This window comes from Phacochoerus africanus, chromosome 7 (assembly GCF_016906955.1).
Source record: "Phacochoerus africanus isolate WHEZ1 chromosome 7, ROS_Pafr_v1, whole genome shotgun sequence".
In the NCBI taxonomy this organism is placed as follows: Eukaryota; Metazoa; Chordata; class Mammalia; order Artiodactyla; family Suidae; genus Phacochoerus; species Phacochoerus africanus.
Genome location: NC_062550.1, coordinates 17,047,099 through 17,072,061, shown reverse-complemented (window position 1 = coordinate 17,072,061; position 24,963 = coordinate 17,047,099). Strand labels below are relative to the sequence as shown.

General features: G+C 56.4%; 2 protein-coding genes across 7 annotated transcripts; one reads left to right on the top strand and one right to left on the bottom strand.

Moving 5' to 3' along the window:
• Positions 1-6,032: 6,032 nt before the first annotated feature.
• Positions 6,033-10,379, bottom strand: WNT1 (Wnt family member 1). Its single transcript, XM_047786512.1, has 4 exons — positions 9,947-10,379; positions 8,962-9,215; positions 8,009-8,274; positions 6,033-7,501 (listed from the first exon to the last, which is right to left on the bottom strand). Exons 1-4 carry the CDS (start codon positions 10,048-10,050, stop codon positions 7,013-7,015), a joined length of 1,113 nt encoding a protein of 370 aa, XP_047642468.1. The 5' UTR covers positions 10,051-10,379; the 3' UTR covers positions 6,033-7,012.
• On the top strand, positions 9,145-23,362 carry WNT10B (Wnt family member 10B). 6 transcript variants are annotated; one of them, XM_047786511.1, is made up of 9 exons: positions 17,173-17,484; positions 18,133-18,253; positions 18,399-18,519; positions 18,645-18,907; positions 19,373-19,470; positions 19,571-19,628; positions 20,631-20,801; positions 20,950-21,010; positions 22,165-22,285. In XM_047786511.1, exons 3-9 carry the CDS (start codon positions 18,446-18,448, stop codon positions 22,169-22,171), a joined length of 732 nt encoding a protein of 243 aa, XP_047642467.1. In that variant the 5' UTR covers positions 17,173-17,484; positions 18,133-18,253; positions 18,399-18,445; the 3' UTR covers positions 22,172-22,285. The 6 variants fall into 6 exon arrangements, with proteins under 6 accessions (XP_047642466.1, XP_047642465.1, XP_047642464.1 ...); XM_047786506.1 differs by having other exon boundaries at positions 20,631-21,010; positions 22,165-23,362; XM_047786510.1 differs by lacking the exons at positions 18,133-18,253; positions 19,373-19,470; positions 19,571-19,628 and adding exons at positions 9,145-9,344; positions 16,527-16,626 and having other exon boundaries at positions 16,807-17,484; positions 20,631-21,010; positions 22,165-23,362.
• The last annotated feature ends 1,601 nt before the right edge of the window (positions 23,363-24,963 follow it).

Sequence of the window (24,963 nt, the reverse complement as noted above, 5' to 3'; positions counted from 1 at the left end):
TCAGCATGTGATAAAACTGGAACGCTGGCATGGCAATTCAGGGTCAATATGCAGGAGGAGTGTTGGCTGCTGCCTGGTGTGACCATCCCCCCACCCCACCCTACCCCACCCCACCCCACCCCACCCCCACTGGGGAGGGATGATCCTGCCTCTTTTTGCTGGGTTGTCTCTCCAGGAACTCTCCCAAGAGACACCACAAGGTGGCGCCGTTCCAACTGCAGCACTGAGTTGTGCTAAGATCCTTAAGGCTGGCAGCTGGTGAAGTGCCCATTCAAGAACGGTCCCAGGATGGTCAATCTTCCTTTCAGCAATTCCTGAGACAGAATGAAGAGTCTGCGTGCAGCTATGAAACAGAAGGATCGACATACCCCAACCCCAATGATAGTGCCTCACCTATCCTTTCATTTGACAGGATCTCCTAGGTACCAGGTACGATGTTAGGCTCTTGGAAAAACCGCTGGACCAGACCAAGATACAGTCCTTGTCCTCAAGGAGCTCACCATCCTGTCCAAATCTTCCTTTACTGTCTTTCTTTTACACACACACACACATCTGTTCCCCAGGGGCAATCCCCTTGACCTGGGAAAGCATCTCCATGTGAAATCCACTCTTGGGGAGTTCTCATTGTGGCTCAGTGGAAACAAATCGGACTATGAACCATGAGGTTTCAGGTTCAATCCCTGGCCTCACTCAGCGAGGGGGGTGAGGATCTGGCATTGCCGTCAGCTGTTGTGTAGGTCGCAGATGCAGCTCGGATCTGGTGTTGCTGAGGCTGTGATATAGGCTGAGCAGCTGTAGCTCTGATTAGACCCCTAGCCTGGGAAACTCCATATGCTGCGGATGCTGCCCTAAAAAAGCCAAAAAGAAAAAAAAGAGAAATCCACTCTGGGGCACTGCTCACCCTTTAAAATCTGGGTTTGTCCCTAGGCTTATTGCGTGGCCGCATTAGTGTGAGCCCTGCATGCTCCCTCCTGGGATGGCTCCTCTTGCGCTTCCACTGAGTTCCCTCACGAGCCCTTACCTAGTCTTTCTCCCAACCTCCCCATCATCCCCCACTACGCTGCCAGCCCTGGTAGCATTAGGGACCTCCCTAAAGTACAGCTGGTGAGTTAACATCCCAATACCCTAGAGCTCTGGAGGCTACAGGGACATGAAGGTCAGAAGGACAGAAGGGCCCTGTGAGACTCTGGTTCCACCAATCCAGAGATGAGGAGTTGGAGAGTCCAGAAAACCAAAGACCCCAGAAACATGCCCGTCTGTGCCTGGAGGGCTCCGCCAGCCAAATCTGCCTTCTTTTCTCACCTGCTTTGGAGGGACCAGGCCATCTTCTAGCCGCAGGCAACTCCATACTGGTTGGGAGGTGGAGCATTATGGGACATTGTCCTCTTTCCCATCATGCTCTAGTGCTCAACTTAGCCCTTGGCGGGTTTGGGAGAGGAGAGGAGGGAGGGTTGGTGCTGAGAGTGGGAGCCAGGCCCATCGAGGTCCCGGGAGAGTGAATGCCGCATTGTTGGCCAGGCCAGAGTCACAGATAATTACCTCAATTAGTGACAATGGGAGAGTAATAAATACAGGCTTAGTGTCTCCTACCCCACCAGGGCTCCGAAGATTAATCCAGGCTGACGGGCGGGCCCTGAAAGGCGTGATGGACAATTCATTAAACTCCCCAAATGCCGCACAACCTGGGCGTGAAGGCTGAGTTAGCCTCCTGGGGGCTGCGCCTTTGTCCCGATTGTGTGTCTCCGCCACAGCAGAGCCGGGCAGCCCCCAGAGAGTGGGGAGGTGAGTGGGGCTCCCCTAGCCGGGCTAGGCGGCGGGGGGATTAGGCCCCGGTCCGGCCCTGGTTGCCCTGGCACACCAGCCCGGCCGGGCTGGAATGTCCGTGGGGGGGAGCGGGCCGAGCGGAGGGGCGGGGCCGACAAGGTGGGGTAAGGGGGGCGCACAAAACCCGGGGCAGGAGGAGTTAATTAGACGCCAGCCGAGGAGGGCGAGGGGCCACAATAGGGCTGAGGGGCCGCCAGGGACGGCCCCTTTACTTCCGAGGATTAATAGGGAGGAGAGGGAAGGGAGGGGTTCAGCTCTGGGGGAGGAGAGCTGGGCGCTTCCCAGGGTGGCACTGCCCCCTCTTGCCCAGCTTCGTGCCTACCTGGCAAGTAGCTGGCAGGCAGGAGGCTCTGGCAGCCTGAGTAGGTGCCCCCAGCATCCCACAGAGTAGCTCTTTCTTCCGTGCATGGCACCTGCATTGGTAGGATGCTTGGGCAGCCGGGAGAGAAAGGACCCCCTCATTCGCTCACTTATCAGGGAGGTGGTGGGCGCAGGAATGTTAGGGCCCGTTCTCAGTGTGCCCCCTCCCCACCCCACCCCTACCTACTCTGAGGCAGAACCAGGGGCCTGAAGCTTTGCCCTTCCTGATGAGGCTGCCAGGTTAAAGCCAAGAAGTCCATTGGTGGAGCTGGAGCTGGTGCGAGTGAGGGGTAGGGGCTGCTGTGCACGGACACACAAGCACACACACGCGTGCATAGTCCGGTACAGGCAGAGAGGCTTGTGCACAGGGCCTGGCATTCACGCAGGCCCTCAGTTAATAATCTGTTGAGTGAATGAGTGAACTTTGGTGTCCGGAGGAGAAGTGGCACCGGGCTGCACCATGACACAGAGCGAGTGGACCTGGGCCCTTTCATTCTGAGCTTCCAGCCATGGCCCAGGGAGGATGGGAACCCCGCCTCTGAGCAGATGAGCAAAGGTCCAGGAACAATCAAGTGCCGGTGGCTCCTGCCCTTTGCAAAGGGCAAACGACAAAAAAAAAAAAAAAAGCAGTAGTCTCTTGGAAGCCCCACTTCCTCCCAGGCCCCAGGGAACAGGGCAGCCCTGGCTCCTCCCTAGGAGCCACCCCACCCTATCCCCTCCCAGGGGATGACAAGGGAGCGAGTTGGCGGCAGTTCCCTGGGCATATTTATAACCTGCTGCTCGCTCACCAGCGTCTGCTTTTAGCCCAGACGGGGGAGGGGGCAGGAGGGTGGTCTGTCTCATGCTGGGCGCCCCGGCCGGGTGTGGAAAGAGTGAGTAAGGCTGAGTGGTGGGCAGCTCTGCATGGATATTCCTGCTCACACCACAGCCAAACAGCTTATTTTCTCCTCATTTTGTTATTTTTCTCCCTCTGGCCTGGAGAGGAGGACTGAGCCAGCCTGAGGTGGGGGGGTGGGGGGTGGGGGTGCTAGACCCTGGGGTATTTGCAGCCCCACTGACAGGGTTTTTCCAGGGTGCGTGTGGCAGGGTGTGTGTGGTGCCGGCTTGCTGGCCCCCCGGGGACAGTGCAGGTTCAGTCCTCTCAGATTTTCCGCTCCCCCCCAGGATATTTTGGGACTAGTGTCTCCCTCCCTCATTGAAGCCAACCGTGTGTCTGGGGTCCCTGATAGTCTCAGGTCCCACCTGAAGATCAAGGTGGGCAGGAGGATGGGCAGGGTGGATAGGGCAGCGCTGGGGCATCAGGCCCATTCCTGATAGCACCAGCCTACGGCCACCCCACCCCCCCAAGTTCGCTCTGGGCCCTGGGACCTTTGTGAGGCCTCTCTCCAGCCCCGGCTGCTTTTCTGCCCAGGATTTACTTGCCCAGTGTGAGGATGGCCCAGATGATCATAGTAAATAATTAGCACCCGAGTTTCCGTGGTGGCACAATGATAACGAAAACTGACTAGCATCCATGAGGGCGTGGGTTCCATCCCTGGCCCTGCTCAGCAGGTAAAGGATCCAGCGTTGCTACAAGCAGTGTAGTTAGGTCACAGATGCAGCTCAGATCCCACGTGGCTGTGGCTGTGGCTGTGGTGTAGGCTGGTGGCTGCAGGTCCGATTTGACTCCTAGCCTGGGAACTTCCATAAGCTGCGGGTGCAGGCCCTAAACACACACACAAAGCCAATAAAAGTTAACACTTAGCGCTTTGTAAATCCCGTTTTTTTCTTACTGTGTGCCCCCTTGAGGGCCCAGCCCCATTTTGCCCTTCCTACCCCCTCCCCTGAAGTCCCAGTGCTTGGAAGTAAAGGGCCTCCATGCTGAGGACTTGAGTATAGGCTTCTGGCCTTAAACCTCCTACAGGTGCCAAGGGCTTTACACTTCACTGAGCCTTTGCTGCACGGCCCCCATTATCCTGATAATGTCTGTTGATATGCTTGATTCCCTGGCCAGACTATCAACTTCCCCAAGCAGGCTCCGGGGCTCCTGTATCACTGTATCCCCAGCATCTGGCACATCCCTGGCACAGAAGAGGTGTCAGCAAGTGTTCAGACGACCCGGGGTTTTAATGTGCAGGATCTCATCTGAACCTCATCACCTTCCAGAATAAAATGAAGGACCAATCACAAAGCAACTGAGGCTGAGAAAGCACCAGATTTTTTGAATCAGAACAGGATTCACGGCTCCCCTTCTCCCAGCTAATGTGTCAGCTCAGCTCTGAGCCCTCCAGCTTGCAGGCCTGAGAGCAGATATTGATTCTAGTTCTTAGAGTTAGGAGTTAGGCGAGAGTGGTCGGGGACAGTTAGGTGAGAGTGGTTGGGGACATTTAGGTGAGAATGGTTGGGTATAGCTTCCAACCCTTTGACTCCCCACCCTCCTGCTTCTCCCAGAAACTGGGTATTTTACAGCAGAGGCCCAAGCTCTGTCTCCTGCCTCTGGTGGCCCATTAACTTCTTGCAGTGGGAGCTGGGGGAATCTAATAACTCGTTAGTTTATAGACTGGACCTTCTTTGCAAGGGCGTTCTTTGCCAGAAACCCAGGGCCTTCTACCCAAGATCAATAAGATTTCTCTTCCTCCCCCTCAGCTGCCCATCAGAGCTGAGCTGGTGCTAGCTTGTTGGGTGGAGAGACAGGGAAAGGGATGTTGCTGCAGAGTTCAGCTGCTCCTGGCTCCACTCCCCTACCCCCACACATTTCCCAAAGGCCAACGGGGGTCAGAGTTCACGCATCCGGGGAGAAGTGGGAGGCTGCAACAACAGCAAAATGGTCTTGGGGAGAGGGGGAGCTTCTCCTGCAGGCTGGGGTCAGTTGTTGCCCTGGGGCAGGGGTGGGGAGGTGCTTCCTAGCTCCCCCTGCCCTTTGGGACCTCCCTCGGGGAGAGTGTTAGGATTAGGGACAGGCATGAGAGCTTAGCAAGGGGTTAGGGTTTGTCTGAAGTTAGGTGAAAGCTAAGGTTAGACCTAGACCGAGGGAGAGGATTAGAGTTAGAAGTAGGTTGGTTTAGGGCTGTCGGCAGGATTAGTTCTCCCCTGTGAACACAGAGGTATCATCGTATCGGTGTTGTGAGTATAGCAGAATCCTCGCTCTGGCTCTGTGTGGGAATGGCTAACTTAAAGACTTAGTTATGGACCACACCTGGGTTTCCTTTTGGTTACATGGGTTTAAGTCCAGCCTCTATTTGGATTCGAATGCTTCTGCTCCTTTCTTCTCCCCCATTAACTGGGGTCCAGGAATAGAGCCCACTAACTGTTACCTGGATCCCACTGAGCCCAAGCTTTGGAAGCTGGGGTCCTAATAAGGCATAGCCTTGTCTTGGGGAAGGGAGCGGCTTCCCCATTGCCCAGCACCCTGACTACGGCTGGCCCAGAGAGGCTTTAGGGACCGAAAACTCCACCCCAGGAACCGCAGCATCCTTTCTGTTTGGGTTTCTCCTTCTTCTTTGGTTTCTTTTCAGACCACCATCATAGCTATCACTCAGTTGCAGCAATTTTCACAACAACTCTTCTACATAGGAAAGGCAGGCTCCAGGTTTGCTTATTTATTGAATTCCCACTTAGCAAGGGAAGAAACTAAGGCAGTTATGGACCTGCCCGATCTCACACAACCAGTGGGTGTTCAAATAGGAAGGAGAACCTCGAGGGGTCTTTTGGCTCCTGACCGAGTTCTTCTAATGACCTGGATCCCCAGTGGCATCATTAGGCTCATCCATGGGACAGACTCTCGGAGTCCTCTTCCAGGGACTCTGTATCCTATTTGTTTCAAGTAGGTAAGCAATAGTGTGTTCTGGATTCAAGGAAAAGCCACCAAGTCACTGATAAAAATAGAGATTTTATTCTGCAGAGGAAGATACTATATTGGTGGGGGCGAGAAGCCACTAATAGCTACAGTGGAAGGAAATACTGATTCCGGTAGGCAAAGGCATCTTTGAGATATTGGGGAGAAATTGGGAGGGGTCAGAAAAGGCTGGAGGCGAAAGGAGAGAAGAATGGAGAGGGACTGTGTTGGGGCGGGAGTGGTCTCTGCAAACCAGGCTGGAACCCAGCACAATAAATAGTTTTATTTACAACAACCAAACTCGTGGCTTTGTATCCACGTTTCAGTGCAAATTATTTACACACTGATGAGGAGGCAGGACAGGAAGGGGTAGGAGGTGGCTGAGGGAGGCAAGGCTCGCAGCTGTTCAGTGGCTCCGCGACAGAGGCTGGGAGAATGGGGATGTTTCTGCTGGGTCCCCCAACCTCATTTTCCACATCACCACAGCTGCTCTTTCGCCCTGGCACCTCCCCATTCAGCTGTAGGTGGGGAGGAGAAAGGTCCTGATGCCCAGGTGTGTGTTTAGGGTCTGCACCCTTGGCAGGAGAATGGGACGGGCATGTGGGGACCACAAGAAAACAGGCGGTAAAGGAGAGGGAGAGGCAGGGAGGAGGCGCGTTGGAGGAGTCAGAGCCACACGTCAGGAGCTGACTCTGGTGGGGGAGGGGACGAATCCTTCTCTCACCTCCTGGCCAAGTAGGGGGGGCAGTGCAACGAGGGGTCTCCCGCGGAGAGGGAGGGAGGTAGGTCCGGGGGCATGTCAATCAGGATGGCTAGAGGGTTCATGCCGCCCCAGGCAAGTGGTTTCAGGAGTCCCTAGGTAGGAGGAGGTGGGAGAGAAATGATCGGATACGTAGGAATCGCGGAGTGTGGCTGGAGCGACTGGGTGGGCGCGGATCCAGGTCTTACGTGCCAGCGAACCTGTTTGGGGGTGGGCTTGAGGAGAATGCTCCTAAGGCGAGTCCGCGCAGCGCCTCACAGGCACTCGTGCAGTACGCGCGTGTGCGTGCAGTTGCGGCAGCTGACGTGGCAGCACCAGTGGAAGGTGCAGTTGCAGCGCTCGGTGACGCGCTGCGTGCGCGTGCGGTGGCCCCGGCCACAGCAGAGCAGCTCGCAGCCGTCCAGCGCGGGCGACGAGCTGTTGCAGGCGCGCCCCGCCGTGCCCGCTGTACCCAGGCGCCCGCTGTATGTGCAGAAGTTGGGCGATTTCTCGAAGTAGACAAGGTCGTGGGGGGAGGGGGGCTTGTGCGCTGGGTCCTCGGGCTCAAGGCGCAGCAGTTCCGCTCGCGAGGCGCGGTTGCTGCCGCGGTTGCCGTAGAGGACGCGCGAGGCACCGTCAAAGCGGTCGCGCAGCACGTCGCCGACGGCGCGCAGCGTGGGCAGCCGCATCCAGCACGTGCGCACAGTGCACGAACCGGACATGCCGTGGCACTTGCACTCCTGGCGCATCTCGGAGAACACGGTCTGGAGGAAAAAACGGGAAGAAAGGGTATCTTGGGGGCACCGTCAGAGCCAGAACCACCTTCCCGGATACCGCCCCCTCCCGGACATCGCCGGGACCTCAGCAAAGGCCCAGGCCTAGCCGAGCTCAGAGCAAGGGAAGCGGGGAAACGTCCCACAGAGATTTGGACATCAGGCCCAATTCTGCTCCACCCGGAGAATCTGCTCTGCCTCCTGTACGGTGGAGGAGCCTGTACAATGGAGGAGCTGTAAGCAGTACAGTCAAAGGGTTGCGTGACTCCCAACCTCTTCGCTGTCAGTCACTGTCGCTTCCATTCTCTGGCGTCCTTCCAAGCCTCTGCTTCTACTCCCCGCTCCGCCCCCACCGTGCCCTCGTCTGCTTCCTTACCCTCAGTCCTGGCCGTATCACCCACCGTAACTTCCCAAGTTCGAGGTTAGCCTCTGTGCAGGGACTCCAAGATCCCTGCCTCTCCGCTGCGGATGCGGAGACAGACCCTGAATCCCGCTCACCGTGCGGCCTGCCTCGTTGTTGTGAAGGTTCATGAGGAAGCGCAGGTCCCGCCCCTTCTCCCCGGAATCCACAAACTCCCGGCCAAAGAGGCGGCCGAAGTCGATGTTGTCACTGCAGCCCCCCCAGTGCCAGTCGGGGCCCCCAGGGCCGCGCCGCCTATAGTCGCATGTGCAGGACTCGATGGAGCCCTCGGAGCAGGAGCGCGCCACCGAATGGGTGACCCCGGCCGAGGTGATGGCGAAGATAAATGCTGTTTCTCGACAGCCTGTTGGGGAAGGGAGCGGGATCAGCAAGGGGACACGCAGGGTAGAGTCCGCACCTTGACTGGAGGGCTTGGGACCCTTGAGTCCCACGCCCTGGACTCCTTAGGGTCCTGAGAGCCCGACGCCTGAGCTGTGGGGTAAACTGGTCTCACAGAGAAAGCACGTGCGTGAGCACGCAACCACGTCCACGCTGGTAATTCCCGCATTACTGAGACTCAGGGCGCATTTTGGCTCCTTGGTGGAAATGGGGCAGGTCCAGAGGAAAAAACAAAAAGAGGGGAGCGAAAGAGTTCTGCACCGCCAAGACTTCTCCGCAACCCAAACTTTCGGCCCACGTCAGCGATGCAAGCTAGGCTGGAGGCAAGACCCACGTCCGCAGAGAGCAGCTTCCCAGGCGCCTTTGAGAGGGGCTGGGGGAAAGCGGTGGCTAGCGGAGTCCACGACTCAGAACTCCGTTTTTCTGGGGCAGTGGCTTAGAAAAGTTAAGCTTCGTGCCCGCGGTGCACGGCTTGGAAGCGCCCGGTAGAAGGAGCCTTGGCCCAGAGCTAGCGTTGTCATGAAGCTCTTGGAGGGCTGATCTTATGACCCTGCAGGCTCCCCGGACATCTTCCCTGCACTTGCCCGCCCATGCCCTGGGGGTGACCCCGCGTTCCTCTGGTCCCGGAAGCGTTGCCTTCCTGGGTACCCACCTCGGTTGACGATCTTGCCGAAGAGGTGGGGCCCTGAAGCCGTGGGACAGTTCCAGCGGCGGTTCCGGAACTGCCACTTGCACTCTCGCACAGCGCTCTGCAGCCCACCGCTCACACTGTGCAGGATCCCCGGGTTCTGGCGGATCAGCCGCCGCTGTTTGCGGCTCAGCAGCTGCAGGCTGGGCTCGAGTACCAGTTGCAGACTCTTGGAATCGGTTAGTAGGTTCGTTGAGGAGGCTACGTTCACGATGCCCCTGGTGAGATGCATGATAGGAGCGCAAGCTCTGGAAGGGGAACCTGCACCCTAACCAGAAAGGTCACGCCTACTCTGTCCTCTTCCTGGGGCTATTTGCCGACGAGAGCGGTGGAAGATCAATACTAAGGTAATGACTCTGCACTCCCCGGCTCACTAGTTTGAAGGGACTGGGCGCCCAGACTGGTGCTCCCAGGAGTCTTAGGGCTGCTTGGCGCCCTGCTCCCTGGGGGCTGGACAGAGGAGGAACAGGGGAACCGGGAGACTAGATGTTCACCTTGGCTCTCAGAGCCTGCTTCTGGGCAGCCTGGCAGAGTAAATCCTGGCCTGCTGTCCATGCCCACCCAAGGCGTGAAATGCCTGGGAGTTCCACCCTCTTGGCTCATTTCTGAGCGCATGCCTGCCCCTTCTCTTCCCAAGGCTGGGAAACCTGTGGTGTGACCACCGCCGTGAGGCTTGGTTTTGGGCTCATAGAAGAAGGGCGGTGCTAGATGGGGGTGGGCTCCCTGCCTGGAATACCGTGTGCTACCGGGCGAACCATTCACCCCATTTAGGCAGAGCTGGGTTCTCTGGAGCAGCTGCGCTCCAGAGCGCCCCTCGGTGTCTTCAAGGGAAGTCGGAGCGCTGGAGGGAGCCTGTCTGCGGACGGATCCCAGAGCGTGGGAGCTGAATGGGGCTGGCCCCTGGCTCTGTGCCCCGAGACAAGTGGCGACCCCGCACCAGCTCACTTACCACCATCGGCCACTGCTGTTGGCGGCCAGGGCTGCAGGCAGAGCGGCCAGCGCCAGCAACAGCGTAGCAGAAACCCAGCCAGGCAGCAGCGCCCAGTGCCCCATGGCCTGCCCGGCCTTGCCCGCTCTGTGCTGCAGTTGGGGCGGCTTTGGCTGCTGCCCGTGGCGGTGGGACAGGACGCGGCGGTGGTGGCAGTGGCGAGAGTTCGCAGTCTGGCTCTAACAGCCCTGGGGGCGGGCGACGGGCTGCATGGCTCGCGGTCCCAGCTGGTGGGCTGAGGCAGCCACGGCGAGCGGCACCGCCTCTTATAGTTGCGGCTCTGGCTGGAGTGACGATAGGAGGCTGCCCCGCCGGGCCGCACTGTGGCACCAGGGCGCACCGGTCAGGGGCGCAGACAATGGGCAGCGAGCGGGGCCGTGGCTCCCGCCCGTCTGAGCCGAGAGCTGAAGGGCTGGCCGTCGGGGCTCACCCCCGCCCCCTGCCCAGTGGCTCCCGCCTCCGGGCCTGCACTGGCCGCCGACCCCTCCCCTTGGGACGCCCTCCCACGCGCGCGCCTGCCTCACTCATCTCCGCGTCTGGAGCCCGTCGGGGACCAGCGTCCGCCAGGGGGCGCGGCGACAATGTGCTGCGGGTACAAACTACCACCCGCTTCGCTGCCCGGCCGCGGGGCTGTGTCCTCGACGTCACCCCGGGCCCCGCCGGCGTCCCTTCTCTCCCCATTGTGAGTGGAAGAAGGAAAGCTGTGGTTCTGGGGCACAGGAGCCTCCCCGCCCAGGAACCTCGACGGCTGGACAGGGAAGGAAAAGGGGGAGACTGGGGGTGGGGGTGGGGCTGCGGTCAGGGAAACCCCAGGGGTGGGTTGCGGGGGTGGGGGGGGAACCGACCAAACAGAGCCCGACCTTGGAGAGAGACCTGAGGCAGCTGCAGTTTCTGCTTATGGGCCAGAAGGAGTGCACAAGGGGCTGTCTGTGTGTGTGTGCGTGTAAGTGAGCAGTGCACATGTGAGTGCGTGTGAGAATGTGCTTGAGTGTGTTCTGAGGGCACACAATCGTGTGTGTCTTCATGTACAAAAACTCCCCATTCTGAGGAAGGGTGTTAGGAACCTTTCCCAAGAATCTTGGACTTTAGCTCAGGTCAGAAGGTCTGGAATTGTGTGTGGAGATGAGTGGATGGGTGGGTAAGTGGGAGATTAAATATGTATATGCGTGTCACTGTCACCCTGTGTATCTTGTGTCATCCTATGGTGTGTCATCCTGTGGTGTGTGTCAACCTGTGTGTGTCACTGCTGGAGGGGGGCTAAGCCTGTAGCCAAGGTGGTCCCTAGATGGATGAGGCCTGGAGTGGGGGAGTCTCTGAGGACTGGGCTCAGAGATGAAGGACAGTGGAGGAGAAGTCAGGTGTGCATATGGACGGGCTGGGAAGAGCAGGGCTGCAGGCTAAACTGAACCCAGAATGGAGACCTTGTACCTCCGAGTGACTGCTGCTTTTTCAATTTTCCTGCCAAGTTTCTGTCTTCTCCCCCCAGACTCTGGCTCTCTTCACTGCCACCAGGCTGAGATACCTAGATCACCTGTGAGCATCTCGCCCTCTGTACACCTTTCTGTTCCCAGCTTCAAGGCCACCTTGGCCTCCTTTTGAAGAAGTGGCTGCTGTTCCCTTTGTGGGGCATAGGGGGCACTGCCAGCCTGGTTATCCTGTCCCACCATCATAAGCAGGTAGACCCTAGAAGGAGGATGCTCTCCTTTACATCTCACCCCCTTCTCCATGTTACAGAGGAAAAACTGGATTAGATGGTTGTCCAAGGGCCACACAGCTAATAAGTGAATAAATGGTGGAGTCAGGTTAAAACCCAGACTGTTCTGACTCAAAGCCCATGCTCTTTCTGTCTTACTTGCTGCTTTTAAGTGTGCAGCAGTAGGAGGCTGAGGGCGCCGCCTGAAATTGATAATGGTCTTTAGGATCTCCCTGCCTCCTTTTTCAATCCTCTCTCCTGCCTTTAGGATGTGGTTTTGTTTTGCTTTGGTTTGTTTGTTTTGCTTTTTGGGGGTTTTTTTTTGGCTGTGGCCTTGATGTGGGAATCTCAGTTCCCAGACCAGGGGTCGAACCTGGGCCATGGCGGTGAAAGCACCGAGTTCCAACCGCTAGACCACCAGGGAACTCCCTAGGATGCTTTTTGACTGAGTAATGTACCCAGGCCAGATCCTAAAGAGTTCCAGTCCCAGAAGTGACCTCCCCTCCAATGCAAGGAAATCTCTCTAAGGAATAAATGCCTGATAACTTTCATTAATCTTCCTGAGGCACTTGAATTTTAAATGAGATGCATATTAACCCAAATGAAGCCTGATGGAGGTTATTTTTGAGGGAATATCTTTCCCAGAGCCTTTGCCCCATCCAGTGTACCTGGCGCCTCCTCCAGGGAGTTGACCCTGAGGGACAAGGTATACTGGCCCAGCATCCTCCACATGGCCAAAAGCCAGCAGTCTCTGCAGAGGCCACCCAGTATGGATGACTCAAGCAAACAGACAGTATACCATGGACAGTTTGTCCTTTGTCCCTTAGGAGTTTCTTCCCACTGTGGCCCTCGGTCACATCTTTTGGTTTGATGTGTTGATAAAATCCCATGGCAGAGCGAGTTGGGCAGTAAGTCAGGGCAGTACTGCCTGTGGCCACTGGTGACAAGCAGAGGTAGGAAGAGAGGAAAGAAGGATTCAGTTTCCTTTGTTCCACCATTCCACCCACCGGGAATAGTGTGGAGGAGTGGGAGGGCTCTAGGACTGGTCGCAGTCTGTGTGACTCGGCCCAAATGTCTATCCGGATCAAATCGTCACTGTATCAGTCAGTTGTTCTCTCTTTCTTTCCTGCATCATCAGTTTACCCCTGTACTGGACCATTCCCCTCCGCATGCAAATCTGCTGGAATGTCTCCCATCGAAACCCCCCCAAAACTCTCTTTGAATTCATATTATCAGGCAAGATTGCCCCATTTCTCTTCTGTCTTTTTACTGCGAATTCAAAAGGGTTAGAATTATCACCAGTGCCAGTTTTGTTTCTTTATTCTCTTTCCACCGCCCTCATTACAACTTTAAAGCTACTACATCTCCTTATCACAGTCATCCATGACCTCTCTTTCACTCTGCAGTCAAATCTCAGTTCTCATTCTAACAAACGTTTTAGGAACAGCAGACAAAGTTGAACATGCCCTCCTTGGAGTGTTCTCACTGGATTTCTGGAACGCCATTCCTACCTCCCTTGCTGCTCACCTCCTCAGTGTCTTTATCTGGCTCCACCTTTGTACACAATTTCGACATGACTCATTGGCGTGCACCCCAGTTCAGTCCAGGGCTTCTTCACAGTCTACATTCATTCCTTTGGTGAACTATCTGGTCTCATGCTCTCTAACCCTTTCTCTGGCCCTGAACCCTGGACTTGCACATCTAATACTTGAATAAACATCTCAAAGTGTACCATGTCCAAAACCGAGCTCCTCATTCTTCCCTTGCACTTGATCTTTTTTTCCAGTCATCTCCATCTCGGTAAATGGCAATTCCATCCTTTCATTTGCTTAGGACAAGAATCTTAGAGCCATCCTTGACTCATCTGTTTTCTTTTACTCCATGTCAATTTTTTTTTTCTTTTTTAGGTCCTCGCCTGTGGCATATGGAAGCTCCCAGGCGAGGGGTCAAATCGGAGCTGCAGCTGCTGGCCTCCACCACAGCCACAGCCACATCAGATCCAAGCTGCATCTGTGATGTACACCACAGCTCATGGCAATGCTGGATCCTTAACCCACTGAGCAAGGCTATGGATCGAAGCTACATGCTGATGGACACTAGTTGGGTTCATAACCTGCTGAGCCACAATGGGAACGCCTATGCTATGTCAGTTTTGAAAATCCTGCCCTTATGTTTTCAAAATATACGTAGAATCTGATCCCTTCTTACCATTCCACTTGTACAACCCTGGTCAGAGTCACCATCACCTCTCTCCCCTACTACTGCAGTAGCCTCCTAACGGCTCTCCCTGCCTGCATCCTTGCCCTCCTGCAGTCTGTTTTCCACACAGAGGCCATTCTTTCTAAAACAAAGTCAGATCGTTTTATTTTCTTCTCAGAATTTTCCAGTGATTCCCTGTCTCATGCAAAATGAAGATGTTGCCTACAAGGCCCTATATAATCTGACCCTGCTCCCCCTGTGACCTCTGTTGCCTGCCACTCTCTCCCCCTTGGGTCCCTCGCTCCAGCCACACTGGCCTCCTTGCTAACTCCTTGAGTGTACCGAGTGTCTGTCTCAGGATCTTTGCACCTGCTTTTCCATCTTCTGGAATGCCCTTCCTTGGCTATCTCCATGGGTTTGCTCCTTCACATCCCTTTTCCTCCCCCTATGGAAAATGGAAGTTCACCACCTAGCTCTCTTTACCCTGTTTGATTTTTCTATCACTTTTGACCATGGATAACTTTAAAGGATTAAAGTAGAAAATCAGTAGCAAACCACCCCCCTTGAAATAGGAATAGGAGAGAGAGCTGTCAGAGGGGAAAGAGGCTTTACCTTGATGGGGTCTGCGGAGGAGTCAGGGGAACCGGGGCTGAGAGTCTGTGGGCCGAGTAGCCTACCTTCCTTTGAAGCACCAGCAGGTGGCACTGCCTCCTTAGGCTGGGACGGCGTCAGCCTCTGGTAGAGAAAGGCGCAAAGTTCTGCTGTGGATAATCCCACAGATTTGTTGGGGCCAACTGCTGAATGTGGGGGGGTTCCTGAGAGCATCGGAGTCGGGCCGCGAGCTCTTTGGTGCCTCCGGGTGGTGGCCTGTGGTGCTGCAGCAGAAGGCGTGAGAGGCGGAGGGTGGGCAGCGGCAGCTGAGCTCACCGCCGCCGCGGGCGCATCCATCCCTCCAGGGCCTATAATTTGGGTTCCCCGGGCCTGGCCGCCCCTATCAGCGGCTCAGCAATAGATGAGTCACCCGGGACCCCGGGCCAAGGCAAACACAGGGGGAGGAGGGGGAGGAGGTTCTCGAGGCTGCACTCAGCTTTAGCCTCCGCCTCAGTTGCTTGATCCCCCAATCTCCAGGGGCCCCCACTCTTTTCTTTGACCCCCACCCTATGGGGCCCCAGTGTTCCTCTCAGATTGCTCTCCCTACACCCTGCATCCTCATCATGGGAAGGTAGCCCCTACTCTTCCCGTCGAGGGGGAAGGGGAACCAGCTTGCTCCCATCCCCTCCCTGAAGTAATGACAGCCCCTCACTTTCCCCCTGCTGTCACAGCCCCAACCCTTGTCAAGGTCTCTCTGGTTCCCGCCCCTCCCCTTTCCTGGAGCTGGCCGCGTGCTTGGGGTATTAGGCAATGGGTGTGTACCCGCAGCCCTCTCCAGGCCCCGCCTGCCCCACCACCCTCCAGCCGCCTGTGGGTCAGCGCTCAAGTCCAGCCGGTCGGGCTGAGGGCACTGGGGGCCAGCTCAGGCCACCCAGTCTGCCTGCCTGTGGCCTCCTGTCTCAGAGTCGGGCTTCTTCAGGGAGAGGGAACAGGGGTATGGGGCCCTTGGGTTTGGGTCGGGCCAGGTTGGAGAGCTCTGGGGTCACTAGGAAGTTGGAATCTGTGGTGATAGTAGTTCTGACCCTGGCCCTTCCTTGACACCTGACTATATTGCAGCCTGACAAGGGTAGAATCAGAAGGAACAATCTGAAACCTGAGGGAGACCTCGAAGACACATGAGGAAGTACACATGTCCAAGAGGGCCCCGTGGGAGAAGAGGGGCCTAGGAAACCTCGTCCCCCTCCTCCAGGGACCTATGAAAAGTCCCAGGCTGATATGCAGGGAGAAGGACAAGGACACTGGTGAGAATCTCTGAATCCAGGTGTCAGGACAAAAGCTTCTGAGATTGGGTGCAGATCCTGGTGGCCTCAAAAGCCACACTTGGTCTGGTTCTGGGTCCCAAAACAGGAAGGAAGGACAGGAGCTTTAGGATTCCTTCTTCCACTCCTCTCTCCCCTAGATGTGGGGAAGCTGTCCAGTGTCAGGAGCCATGGCCCTATCACCTCCCCAGCCTGCTTGAGGCCTGGCACATAAAGGCGATGGATAAATATCCCTTTCAAATAAACAGATGAAAGTTACTAATCTCTCTCAGATGGCTTTGCCCTCTAGACTGCAGTGCCCCCTGCAGCACGGGGCAGGACCTGCAGCCACACACGCGGGAGGCCGGCTGCCCAGCAGAGCTGCATGGCCATTACCAAGGAAGAGATGACTGTGGCTGTGGGTTTCAGCGCCGTGGCTCTGCTTCCCTGGGGGGCCTGTCTCTGAGTCAACGTGCCAGCCTTGGGCGCGCGGGGCCAGTCGTGCCTTGGGTTGTGGTCTGGCAGGGGCGGGGGGGGGGGCGGCTGGGAAGCCTGGGGCCCCTCTCTGGCAAAAATAGCCCACAGTGGTTAGAGCTGGGAGGGTGAGTCAGGCAGGAGTGCAGTGGCGCCTAACCCCTTCGCTGCCACTGGAGCTCCCTAAGGTGGTTTGCCTCTGTCTGCACAACTCAAGATCAGCCTCTTTCCCGGGCTGTCCTGCGGCTGGGCTCAGTTCGGGTGCCCAAGGCCCTCCTCATTCCAGGTGAAGCAAGTCTTCGAGTCAGGAGCCACAATATGGGCCACCCAGAGTGCAGACCCGGGATCCTCGGAAGGGCAGGAGACCTCTGCTGGCAAGGATGCCTGTAAGCCAAGGGAAGCGTAAGGGCAGGCTGAAAATCCCTGGGGCTACCCGAGCTTCTGCCAGGGCCAAACTCTGAGACCAGAGCTGACCCCTCCCAAGAGGCAGGCGTAGAGTTCGGAAGTGGGCGGAAGCCAAGCCACCCAGAAGGGCGCTACTCCTGCCGGCTCCCATTGCCCTGCAGTGCGCTCTCCCGGAGGGCTCTCTACGCCTGACTGTCCAGCATCGGAAGTCCGTTCTCAGCTCCATCTTCATCTTGTCGAAGGCACCTTCCAGCCATCCAGCTATCAGTGGGGAAACTGCAGCCAGGAGAAATGACCACTTGGGACCAGGGTCCTGGCTCCCCAGTCTGGGTCACTGCACCCTCCTTGCAGCCTTGGGGACCCCAGAGCAGGTGAGTGGAACGCCGGCCACCTCCCCCTTGAGTGGGGCCAAGCCTGAACCCAGGCGTCGGGGGAGAGGGTGTGTGTGTACGCTGGGAGGGGGAGCGGCTGGGCTCCCCGGGTCAAGGAGGGGGGAAGTGCGAGGCGAGGGGGTGGGGATGCCCCGGGCTCGGGGAGGGGCCGCAGCTCTGTCAGCCGCGGCAGAGCCGCCGGTGAGCTCGGCACGGGTAGAGCCGGAGCCCCCGGTTCTTTGCCTGCCCGCTCGCTAGCTTTCTCGATCACTCCATCCCTTCCTCCCTCCCTTCCTCCCGGCGGCCGCGGCGGCGCTGGGGAAGCGGCGAAGAGGAGTGGCCCTGCCCTGGAAGAATGCGGCTCTGCCGAGGGGGCAGAACCCGACGCAGTCTCCCCACTGTTTGAACAGCCTGATCCCAGGCGACCCAACCGCGCCGGTGGCGGAGTCCGCGCCAGAGCAGCTGGAGGTAATCGGAACCGGGAGAGCAAGGAAGGCAGGGAGGCGCTGCACGGGGACGAGACAGGCACACTGGTAGTCAGACAGATAGACACGCATCCGCCCACAGGGGCACGGAGATGCAGAGAGAACCAGGGATATTGCCAGAGAGAAGGACACAGCAAATAAAGGAGTGGCCCCAGATTTGGAGGGCCCTGAACTGAGAGCAAAGGACTGGGGACTGAGACTGGGAACCTGGTGGGGACCAGATGGGCTATGCTAGGAGGAGGGAGACACGTAGTTAGGAAAGGTAGCGGACAAGAAAGGGACTCATCTTGTGCCACAGTCCCTTTCAGGAGGGAGCCAGCTCCCCTTCCTGTCTTTGTCACACCTGGAGCTTCCCCTCACTTCCTGCTGGGATGGAAGAGGGCAGAGCAGGGTGGGGACCCCATGCCTCCTCCCTTTTCAGAGAAGCCGCTGGCCCTGGAGGGCAGCTGGAGGCAACCCTCCCCCACCCTACCTGCTATGGGTGCTGGACCCCCTCCCAATGCTGCCCCTTAGCCCCATGTTCTCGTGAAGCTGTGTTGGGCCGGGGGGAGGCCAGTCTTGGGACCCTTGGAAAGGGAATGGTGGGCAAGGTAATGGAGAGCTGTTGATGAGTCTATGCATCTCTTTGCAGGTGAGTGTGCGTCTGTGCCTGGCATTGTGTCTGGCTGGGTCAGGCTCCAGGGCACTGGCATAAGTCCCAGCTTCTGGGCCGGGACTCTTCCTCCAGGGCCCAGGTGCTCTGGAATCAAGAGGTGATCCTTATTGTTTTGCTTGGGGTGGGGATGAGAAGGGTCGGTGGGGTGGCCCTGGTGAGTGAGGAGCCCGAAGTTGGGCATCCTTCAGTTACCCATGCAAGCCACCCTATTCCGGAGCCCTCCTTGTCTTCCTGTTCCGCAGGCCCTGATCGATCTGCCCAACCGGGGCCTTCGGGCCCGGGATTCGACATGCGGAAGGAGCCCGGGCCGCGGCCTCCGCCCTCGGGCCTCGCGGGTCTCCTGTTCCTGGCGTTGTGCAGTCGGTGAGCAGTTCCACGTGTCCCGGCCCACGAGAGGAAGCCCAGAGCTAGAGTCGGGGCGGGAGGAGTCAGAGAGGGCGCGAGGCCTGGACCCCAGACCCTGAAATGACTTCTCCGTCCGTCCCCAGGGCCCTAAGCAATGAGATTCTGGGCCTGAAGCTGCCCGGCGAGCCGCCGCTGACCGCCAACACCGTCTGCTTGACGCTGTCGGGCCTGAGCAAGCGGCAGTTAGGCCTGTGCCTGCGCAGCCCCGACGTGACGGCGTCTGCGCTTCAGGGCCTGCACATCGCCGTCCACGAGTGTCAGCACCAGCTGCGCGACCAGCGCTGGAACTGCTCCGCGCTCGAGGGCGGCGGCCGCCTGCCGCACCACAGCGCCATCCTCAAGCGCGGTGAGCCTGAGCGGGCGGGTCCGCGCCGCCGCCGGGGCTGGGGGGCGGGGGGCAGGCCGAGGCGAGCGGAGGCGGGGAGGGACGAGCTCGCAACTCCGGGAGGGGCATCTCCGGGAATTCCCCCCGCAGCCGCGCGGGGCTGGGTCTGGCCGCCCGTCTGGGGCCCAGCGCTTCTGCCTTCCACCTGCGCGCTGCCGGCAAGGCAGCCGAGTCCCCGCTCCCCTACCCCAGGGCCCCCCCTTTCCTGCCTCAGCCCGGCTCGGCTCGATCTGGGCTACACCTGTGAGCAAGAGATGCCCCCAGCCCTGGAAGCTTCAGATGCCCCCCTTCCCTCCCCCAATTTTCTGCCCCTCCCTCTCCAAGGAACAAGCCCAGGCTGGTGTCCCCAGAGCCTCAGCGGGGGTGGGGTGACGCCCCCAACCGTTTAAGGGTGAAACCTACTCGCCTAATTACTGGGGTTCCCAGGAGCAGAAGCTGGGAACAAAGACCCTGATGGCTTTGAAGCCGGGGAGCATCCCCCTCCTCTGTGCTGTGGGGGCCCCAGGTGGCTCTCACCTGAGCAGGTGAGGAAGGGCTGGAAGGGTGGAGAACAGGTCACTGCGGATCCGGGAGGGGAGGCTTGTCTGGGGGCCGGGTCTAGGAGGCGTCTCTGTCTCTTGGTAGGCCATGCCTGTGTTTACTCCCAAGAGGCATAAACACCCATCTCAGGCTCAGCTCAAAGGTGGGGGCAATACTTTGGGGACTACGGGGTTAATAGGCAGCTGCCATCTGCGGGGGAATTCCCAAGACTTGTGCAAACAGCTTCACCCCTGGAGGGCTGGGGTTGGGGGATCAGGAGGCTGGGCCAGGAGCCCTGCATCCTGGGATGGGAGAGGCCTGGCCCCTCAGGAGGTGCTGTCTCTCGTCCTCTCAGGGCTCCAGAAAGCCCCTGCCTAAAAGGAAGTGAGCGACACCGCCCCCCTTCTCCAGAGGGCCTGGTGTAGGGGAAGGCTTTGATGCCCAAATGAGAAGCATGACTATCTAAGCCTGGGAAAGACTTGTCATCCTGAGCCTCTGTGACCCCCAAAGCAAAACAAAGAAGCCAACATTTTAAGAGGGCCTTAGGGAGAATCACCCGCACCTCTCTCTCCCTCCCAGCGTTTTGTAGAGTAATAGCAGGTTAGGATAAACTTGAAGGGCAGTCGTAACGGGCAAATATAAAACCAGAAACTGGAAAGAGGAAGCACAGCTCCAGTGCTTTGGGGATGTTGGGTAGGTGGGTTAAAAGACTGATTAAAATAATCTTGAATTACAACAAAACAGAACAAGACAAAACGCAAAACCAAAGGCCTCTGCTTCCACCCCACCTGCAGAGCTGGGGGATTTCTAAAGCTTTCAGATGTAGAACTCAGTGAACACATCTTCAAAGACCTCAGGGACTCTCTCTCTTAGTCATCTCCCAACCCCAGGGGTCTTTTCCTCTAGACTAGCTCTTTTATCTACATCTGGAAATCCCAGACTTAAAGAGGGATCATCTCAGCCCATCGCTCCCTTCCTAGATGAGGAAACTGAGGCTCTGTGCATTTGGTTCCCTTCCTTCTCCTTTAACTTGCTCCTGAAGTACTCAGCAGGGTCGGGAGTCAGGCATTTCTGGAATTGGAGGGTGGCTGTATAATTCCTTTGACTTCCTTACTGTCCAGGCTCCAGGGCGTTCCCCCTACCATCACCTCCTTTTCATCCCCAGGTTTCCGAGAGAGCGCTTTTTCCTTCTCCATGCTGGCTGCTGGGGTCATGCACGCGGTAGCCACTGCCTGCAGCCTGGGCAAGCTGGTGAGCTGCGGCTGCGGCTGGAAGGGCAGTGGTGAGCAGGATCGGCTGAGGGCCAAACTGCTACAGCTGCAGGCACTGTCCCGAGGCAAGAGTTTTCCCCACTCCCTGCCCAGCCCAGGCCCTGGCTCAAGCCCCAGCCCCGGCCCCGGCCCCCAGGACACGTGGGAATGGGGTGGCTGTAACCATGACATGGACTTTGGAGAGAAGTTCTCTCGGGATTTCTTGGATTCCAGGGAAGCTCCCCGGGACATCCAGGCACGAATGCGAATCCACAACAACAGGGTGGGGCGTCAGGTATGTGTGTGTGACTTGTCCTGGGTCCCCCTAGCTTTTGAGACCTGGCCAGATTTGGGGAAGCACAGCAGAGTAAAAGGATGAGATGGGGTGGGTGATTGTCACTCACCACCAGCTCGGTGGCCTGGAGCAGAGCAAGTCACTTAACCTCAGTTTTGCATCTGTGAAAAGAGTTTAATGATACCTACTTTACAATGTCATTAAGAATGAGCTAGGTCTTCTGAGACGGCCCACAATTTGTCAATCTCTCAGTAAATCTACTTATCATAAATAAATAAATAATACATAAATAAAAAGGGTGTGCCAGCAAATAGCGCACCCGGCATAGTGCCTAGTCCTTGGCAGGTTTTCATTACGTGGCAGCTTTTTTTTTTCCGTTTAATTTATTTTTTTATTTTTAAGGGGTGTACCTGCGGCATGTGGAGGTTCCCAGGCTAGGGGTGGAATTGGAGCTGTAGCCGCTGGCCTACGCCACAGCCATAGCAACTCGGGATCCGAGCCACGTCTGTGACCTACACCACAGCTCATGGCAACACCCAATCTTTAACCCACTGAGGGAGGCCAAGGATTGAACTCGCATCCTCATGGATCCTAGTTGGGTTCGTTAACTGCTGAGCCAGGAAAGGAACTCCTACATGGCAGCTCTTTTTTTTTTTTTCTTTTTTTGGCTGCAACTGAGGCATGCGGAAGTTCCCTATCGGCCCTGCGTCATGGAAGCGACAATGCCAGATCCTTAACCCACTGAGCCACCAGGGAACTCCATGGTAGTAGCTATTATAGTAGCTGCCTTCCCTATAGAACTTAGGGGTGCTCCGGGCTAGGCTTCTCAGTTTAGCAGTGCTCCTTCTGGAAAGAGCACTGGACTGGGAGTCAGGACAACTAGAGTTGAGTCCTGTGGCCTGCTAGTTACCAGCTGTCTCTGTCACCAGCTAGTGGTTGAAGATGGGCAAATTACCCTCTGCTCTGGTTTCAGTTCTACAGCCATAAAATGAGGGAGTTAGGCTATTAGCCAGCGTTGAAGTACCATTTTTCTTCTGATATTCCATTGTCATTCTTGCTTCTGTTTGTCCCTCTGTGCTCTCTGTTCCCTCCCCTCTCCTGTGCCTCCGTGCTTGGTCCACTTGCTGCCTTCCCCGTCACCTCTGATGCGCCAGGTGGTAACTGAAAATCTGAAGCGGAAATGCAAGTGCCATGGCACGTCAGGCAGCTGCCAGTTCAAGACGTGCTGGAGGGCAGCCCCGGAGTTCCGGGCCGTGGGAACAGCCTTGAGGGAGCGGCTGGGCCGGGCCATCTTCATTGATACCCACAACCGTAACTCCGGAGCCTTCCAACCCCGCCTTCGTCCCCGGCGCCTTTCAGGAGAGCTGGTCTACTTTGAGAAGTCTCCCGACTTCTGTGAGCGAGACCCCAGCGTGGGCTCCCCGGGCACGCGGGGCCGGGCCTGCAACAAGACCAGCCGCCTGCTGGATGGTTGTGGCAGCCTGTGCTGTGGCCGTGGGCACAACGTGCTGCGGCAGACACGAGTTGAGCGCTGTCATTGCCGCTTCCACTGGTGCTGCTACGTGCTGTGTGATGAGTGCAAGGTCACAGAGTGGGTCAACGTGTGTAAGTGAGGTCAGCCCCGCGGTAGGGCTGGGGAAAGGGAGGGGCACCTTTGCAGCCTTTCGCTCTGACTTCTGTCCACGGGTCAATCTTGGCCTCTGGAAGCTCAAAGTGTCGACCTGACCTGGAAACAGCTTTGGAGATGGTGGGGGTCAGGGGGAGTCTGTGTCCTCTCCCTGACAATAAGGAGGACCTGGAGGGGAGCTGTCACTCTCTTCTGCTCCTTAACACGCCTGAATGGACTAAGCTGAACTGAACCGTAAGGCCCCTCTCTACCCAACCCTGGAGTCCCTTTAACTCTGCTTCATATTCCTTTTGGCTGGGGGGTCCCTAGAGTTTGACCACTCTTTTCCTTTGAGGAAAATAGCCCCCAGGCTTCATGTGGAGCCATAAGACCTGTATCCAGACAGAGACTACTCACTCCTATTTGCTATCTTCAAACTCCTCTCCTGCAGCCTGGGCTGCAGAGTAGTGGGAGCAATGGGAGACAGAGAGGTTTTTCTTAGGGAAGGGACAGAGTGCAGGGCACTCCAAAACCCAGAAAGTTTCCTGTACAGGCCCTTAGGGAAGCTGTACCCCCCCATTCAGATGTTAAAGGGGACCCTCCAAAGGAAGAGCTGTACCTAAGAGTCTCTGAGCCTCTTTTCCTTTCTTCGGCAGGAGGGGTGGGGATGGATAATTTATTGTACTGAGACTTGTTCTTAGTTCTTGTTTTGTAACAAAAATAAATTAAGTTACTGGACCTGTGAATGCAGATGGTGATATTCCTGCCTGCACTTGGAATCCTGGTCCTGGCTTCTTTTCCAGGTGACTTCTAGCCTCCCACAGTCAATGACTTTATTTGTGAACATCGAACCTGGTTCTACAAAGGATTTGAAATGGTCTTCAGTTGACTTAGTTGGCAACTTTGAGTGTGAAAAATCGGAGTGGGGCGAGGGGACTTTAAGTTGAGGAGCTAGAGATGTAAGCAAAGGCCCTACTTACTCTCTCTGAGCCTCACTTCCAGAGTTTGCCTAAAACAGAGGTTCGCTTTTTTTTTTTTTTTCTGTAAAGGACTTGCCAGCAGATACATTAGACTTTCAGGATTTGTCGAAACTAATCAGCTCTGCCATAATTACTCAACTCTGCTGCTGCAGATCAAAAGCAGCTGTAGACCATACATAAACAAATAGGCATGGCTATGTCTCCAATAAAACTTAATTCACAAAAATGGACTGCAAGACCAGACTGTTTTGACCCCTGCCCTACATCATGAGGTCATCTCTAGTCTGTGGTTTTCAGGTCCTGAAGAGGTCTCAACATTGAACCTGGACCCAAAAGAGCAAGTGCTTTTCTCTCTGGCTCAAATCAGAGAAGTTGGGGATAGATAGAAGATAATGGGAAACACATATAAAGAATTCCTGGAGTTCCCGCTGTGGCGCAGTGGTTAACGAATCCGACTAGGAACCATGAGGTTGCGGGTTCGATCCCTGGCCTTGCTCAGTGGGTTAAAGATCTGGCGTTGCCATGAGCTGTGGTGTAGGTCGCAGATGTGGCTTGGATCCTGCATTGCTATGGCTGTGGTGTAGGCTGGCGGCTACAGCTCCAATTAGACCCCTAGCCTGGGAACCTCCATACGCCGTGGGTGCGGCCCTAGAAAAGACAAAAAAAAAAAAAAAAAAAAAAGAATTCCTGTGCCTAAAACTGGAGCTTTTTGCTCTGAAAACAAGCAAAACCAGCATGATCTCCCATTGAATTATTTGCAAATGTATTTTGTCCTTATTCAGAGTTCTCCTGCATTTACTCTTAGTGAAATAATTTATCTTTTAGGAGATAATCATAACTAGAGAAAACAGAATTTCCTCTATTCAACTCCAATTTCTTTCTATTCCTAGCCTAGGATCTTGGAAAAGAAATAATTATTTTTCAATTCAGAAAAGGCACATGCATCACAAATTTAGAACTTTGTAAACAACACAATATGTATGGAGTTGCAAAATGCTGACCCTATCAGGTCATCTCCTTGGTGTGGGTGTGGGTGTAGAAATATTCCTTTTCACTCTTCTAGGCAGTAGCTGTATCTGCTACCCCAATTACCCTCAAAATCAGGTGAAATAACGGCAGCGTCAGGAGAGCAAGGACAGGAAAGAGTATTGGATTAGGGCAGTACTTCATGGCAAAACTTTATGTCCTGAATTCTCACTTGTGCAGTGAGAATTCTTGGTTTGGCAATTTGATGGAGGCAGGACCTTAGGCTCTGACTGAGCCCAGTGTGTGTAGAAGCTAGTGGGAGAGAGAGGGATACAGCTAGAGGAGACATGGGGTATGAGAGAGAATAATGAAAAGGAATATCCAGAATGGGAATTTCTCAC

Excerpts from the sequence above, each read along its gene's own strand:
- WNT1 (XM_047786512.1), bottom strand. The coding sequence starts at position 10,050 with ATGGGGCACTGGGCGCTGCTGCCTGGCTGGGTTTCTGCTACGCTGTTG. Across the intron at positions 9,216-9,946 it reads AACAGCAGTGGCCGATGGTG|GGGCATCGTGAACGTAGCCT; the intron begins GTAAGTGAGCTG and ends GCATCTCACCAG. Across the intron at positions 7,502-8,008 it reads ACAACGAGGCAGGCCGCACG|ACCGTGTTCTCCGAGATGCG; the intron begins GTGAGCGGGATT and ends TTTTTCCTCCAG.
- WNT10B (XM_047786507.1), top strand. The coding sequence starts at position 18,446 with ATGCGGAAGGAGCCCGGGCCGCGGCCTCCGCCCTCGGGCCTCGCGGGT. Across the intron at positions 19,471-19,570 it reads GGTGGCTCTCACCTGAGCAG|GCCATGCCTGTGTTTACTCC; the intron begins GTGAGGAAGGGC and ends GTCTCTTGGTAG. Across the intron at positions 21,011-22,164 it reads ACAACAGGGTGGGGCGTCAG|GTGGTAACTGAAAATCTGAA; the intron begins GTATGTGTGTGT and ends CTGATGCGCCAG.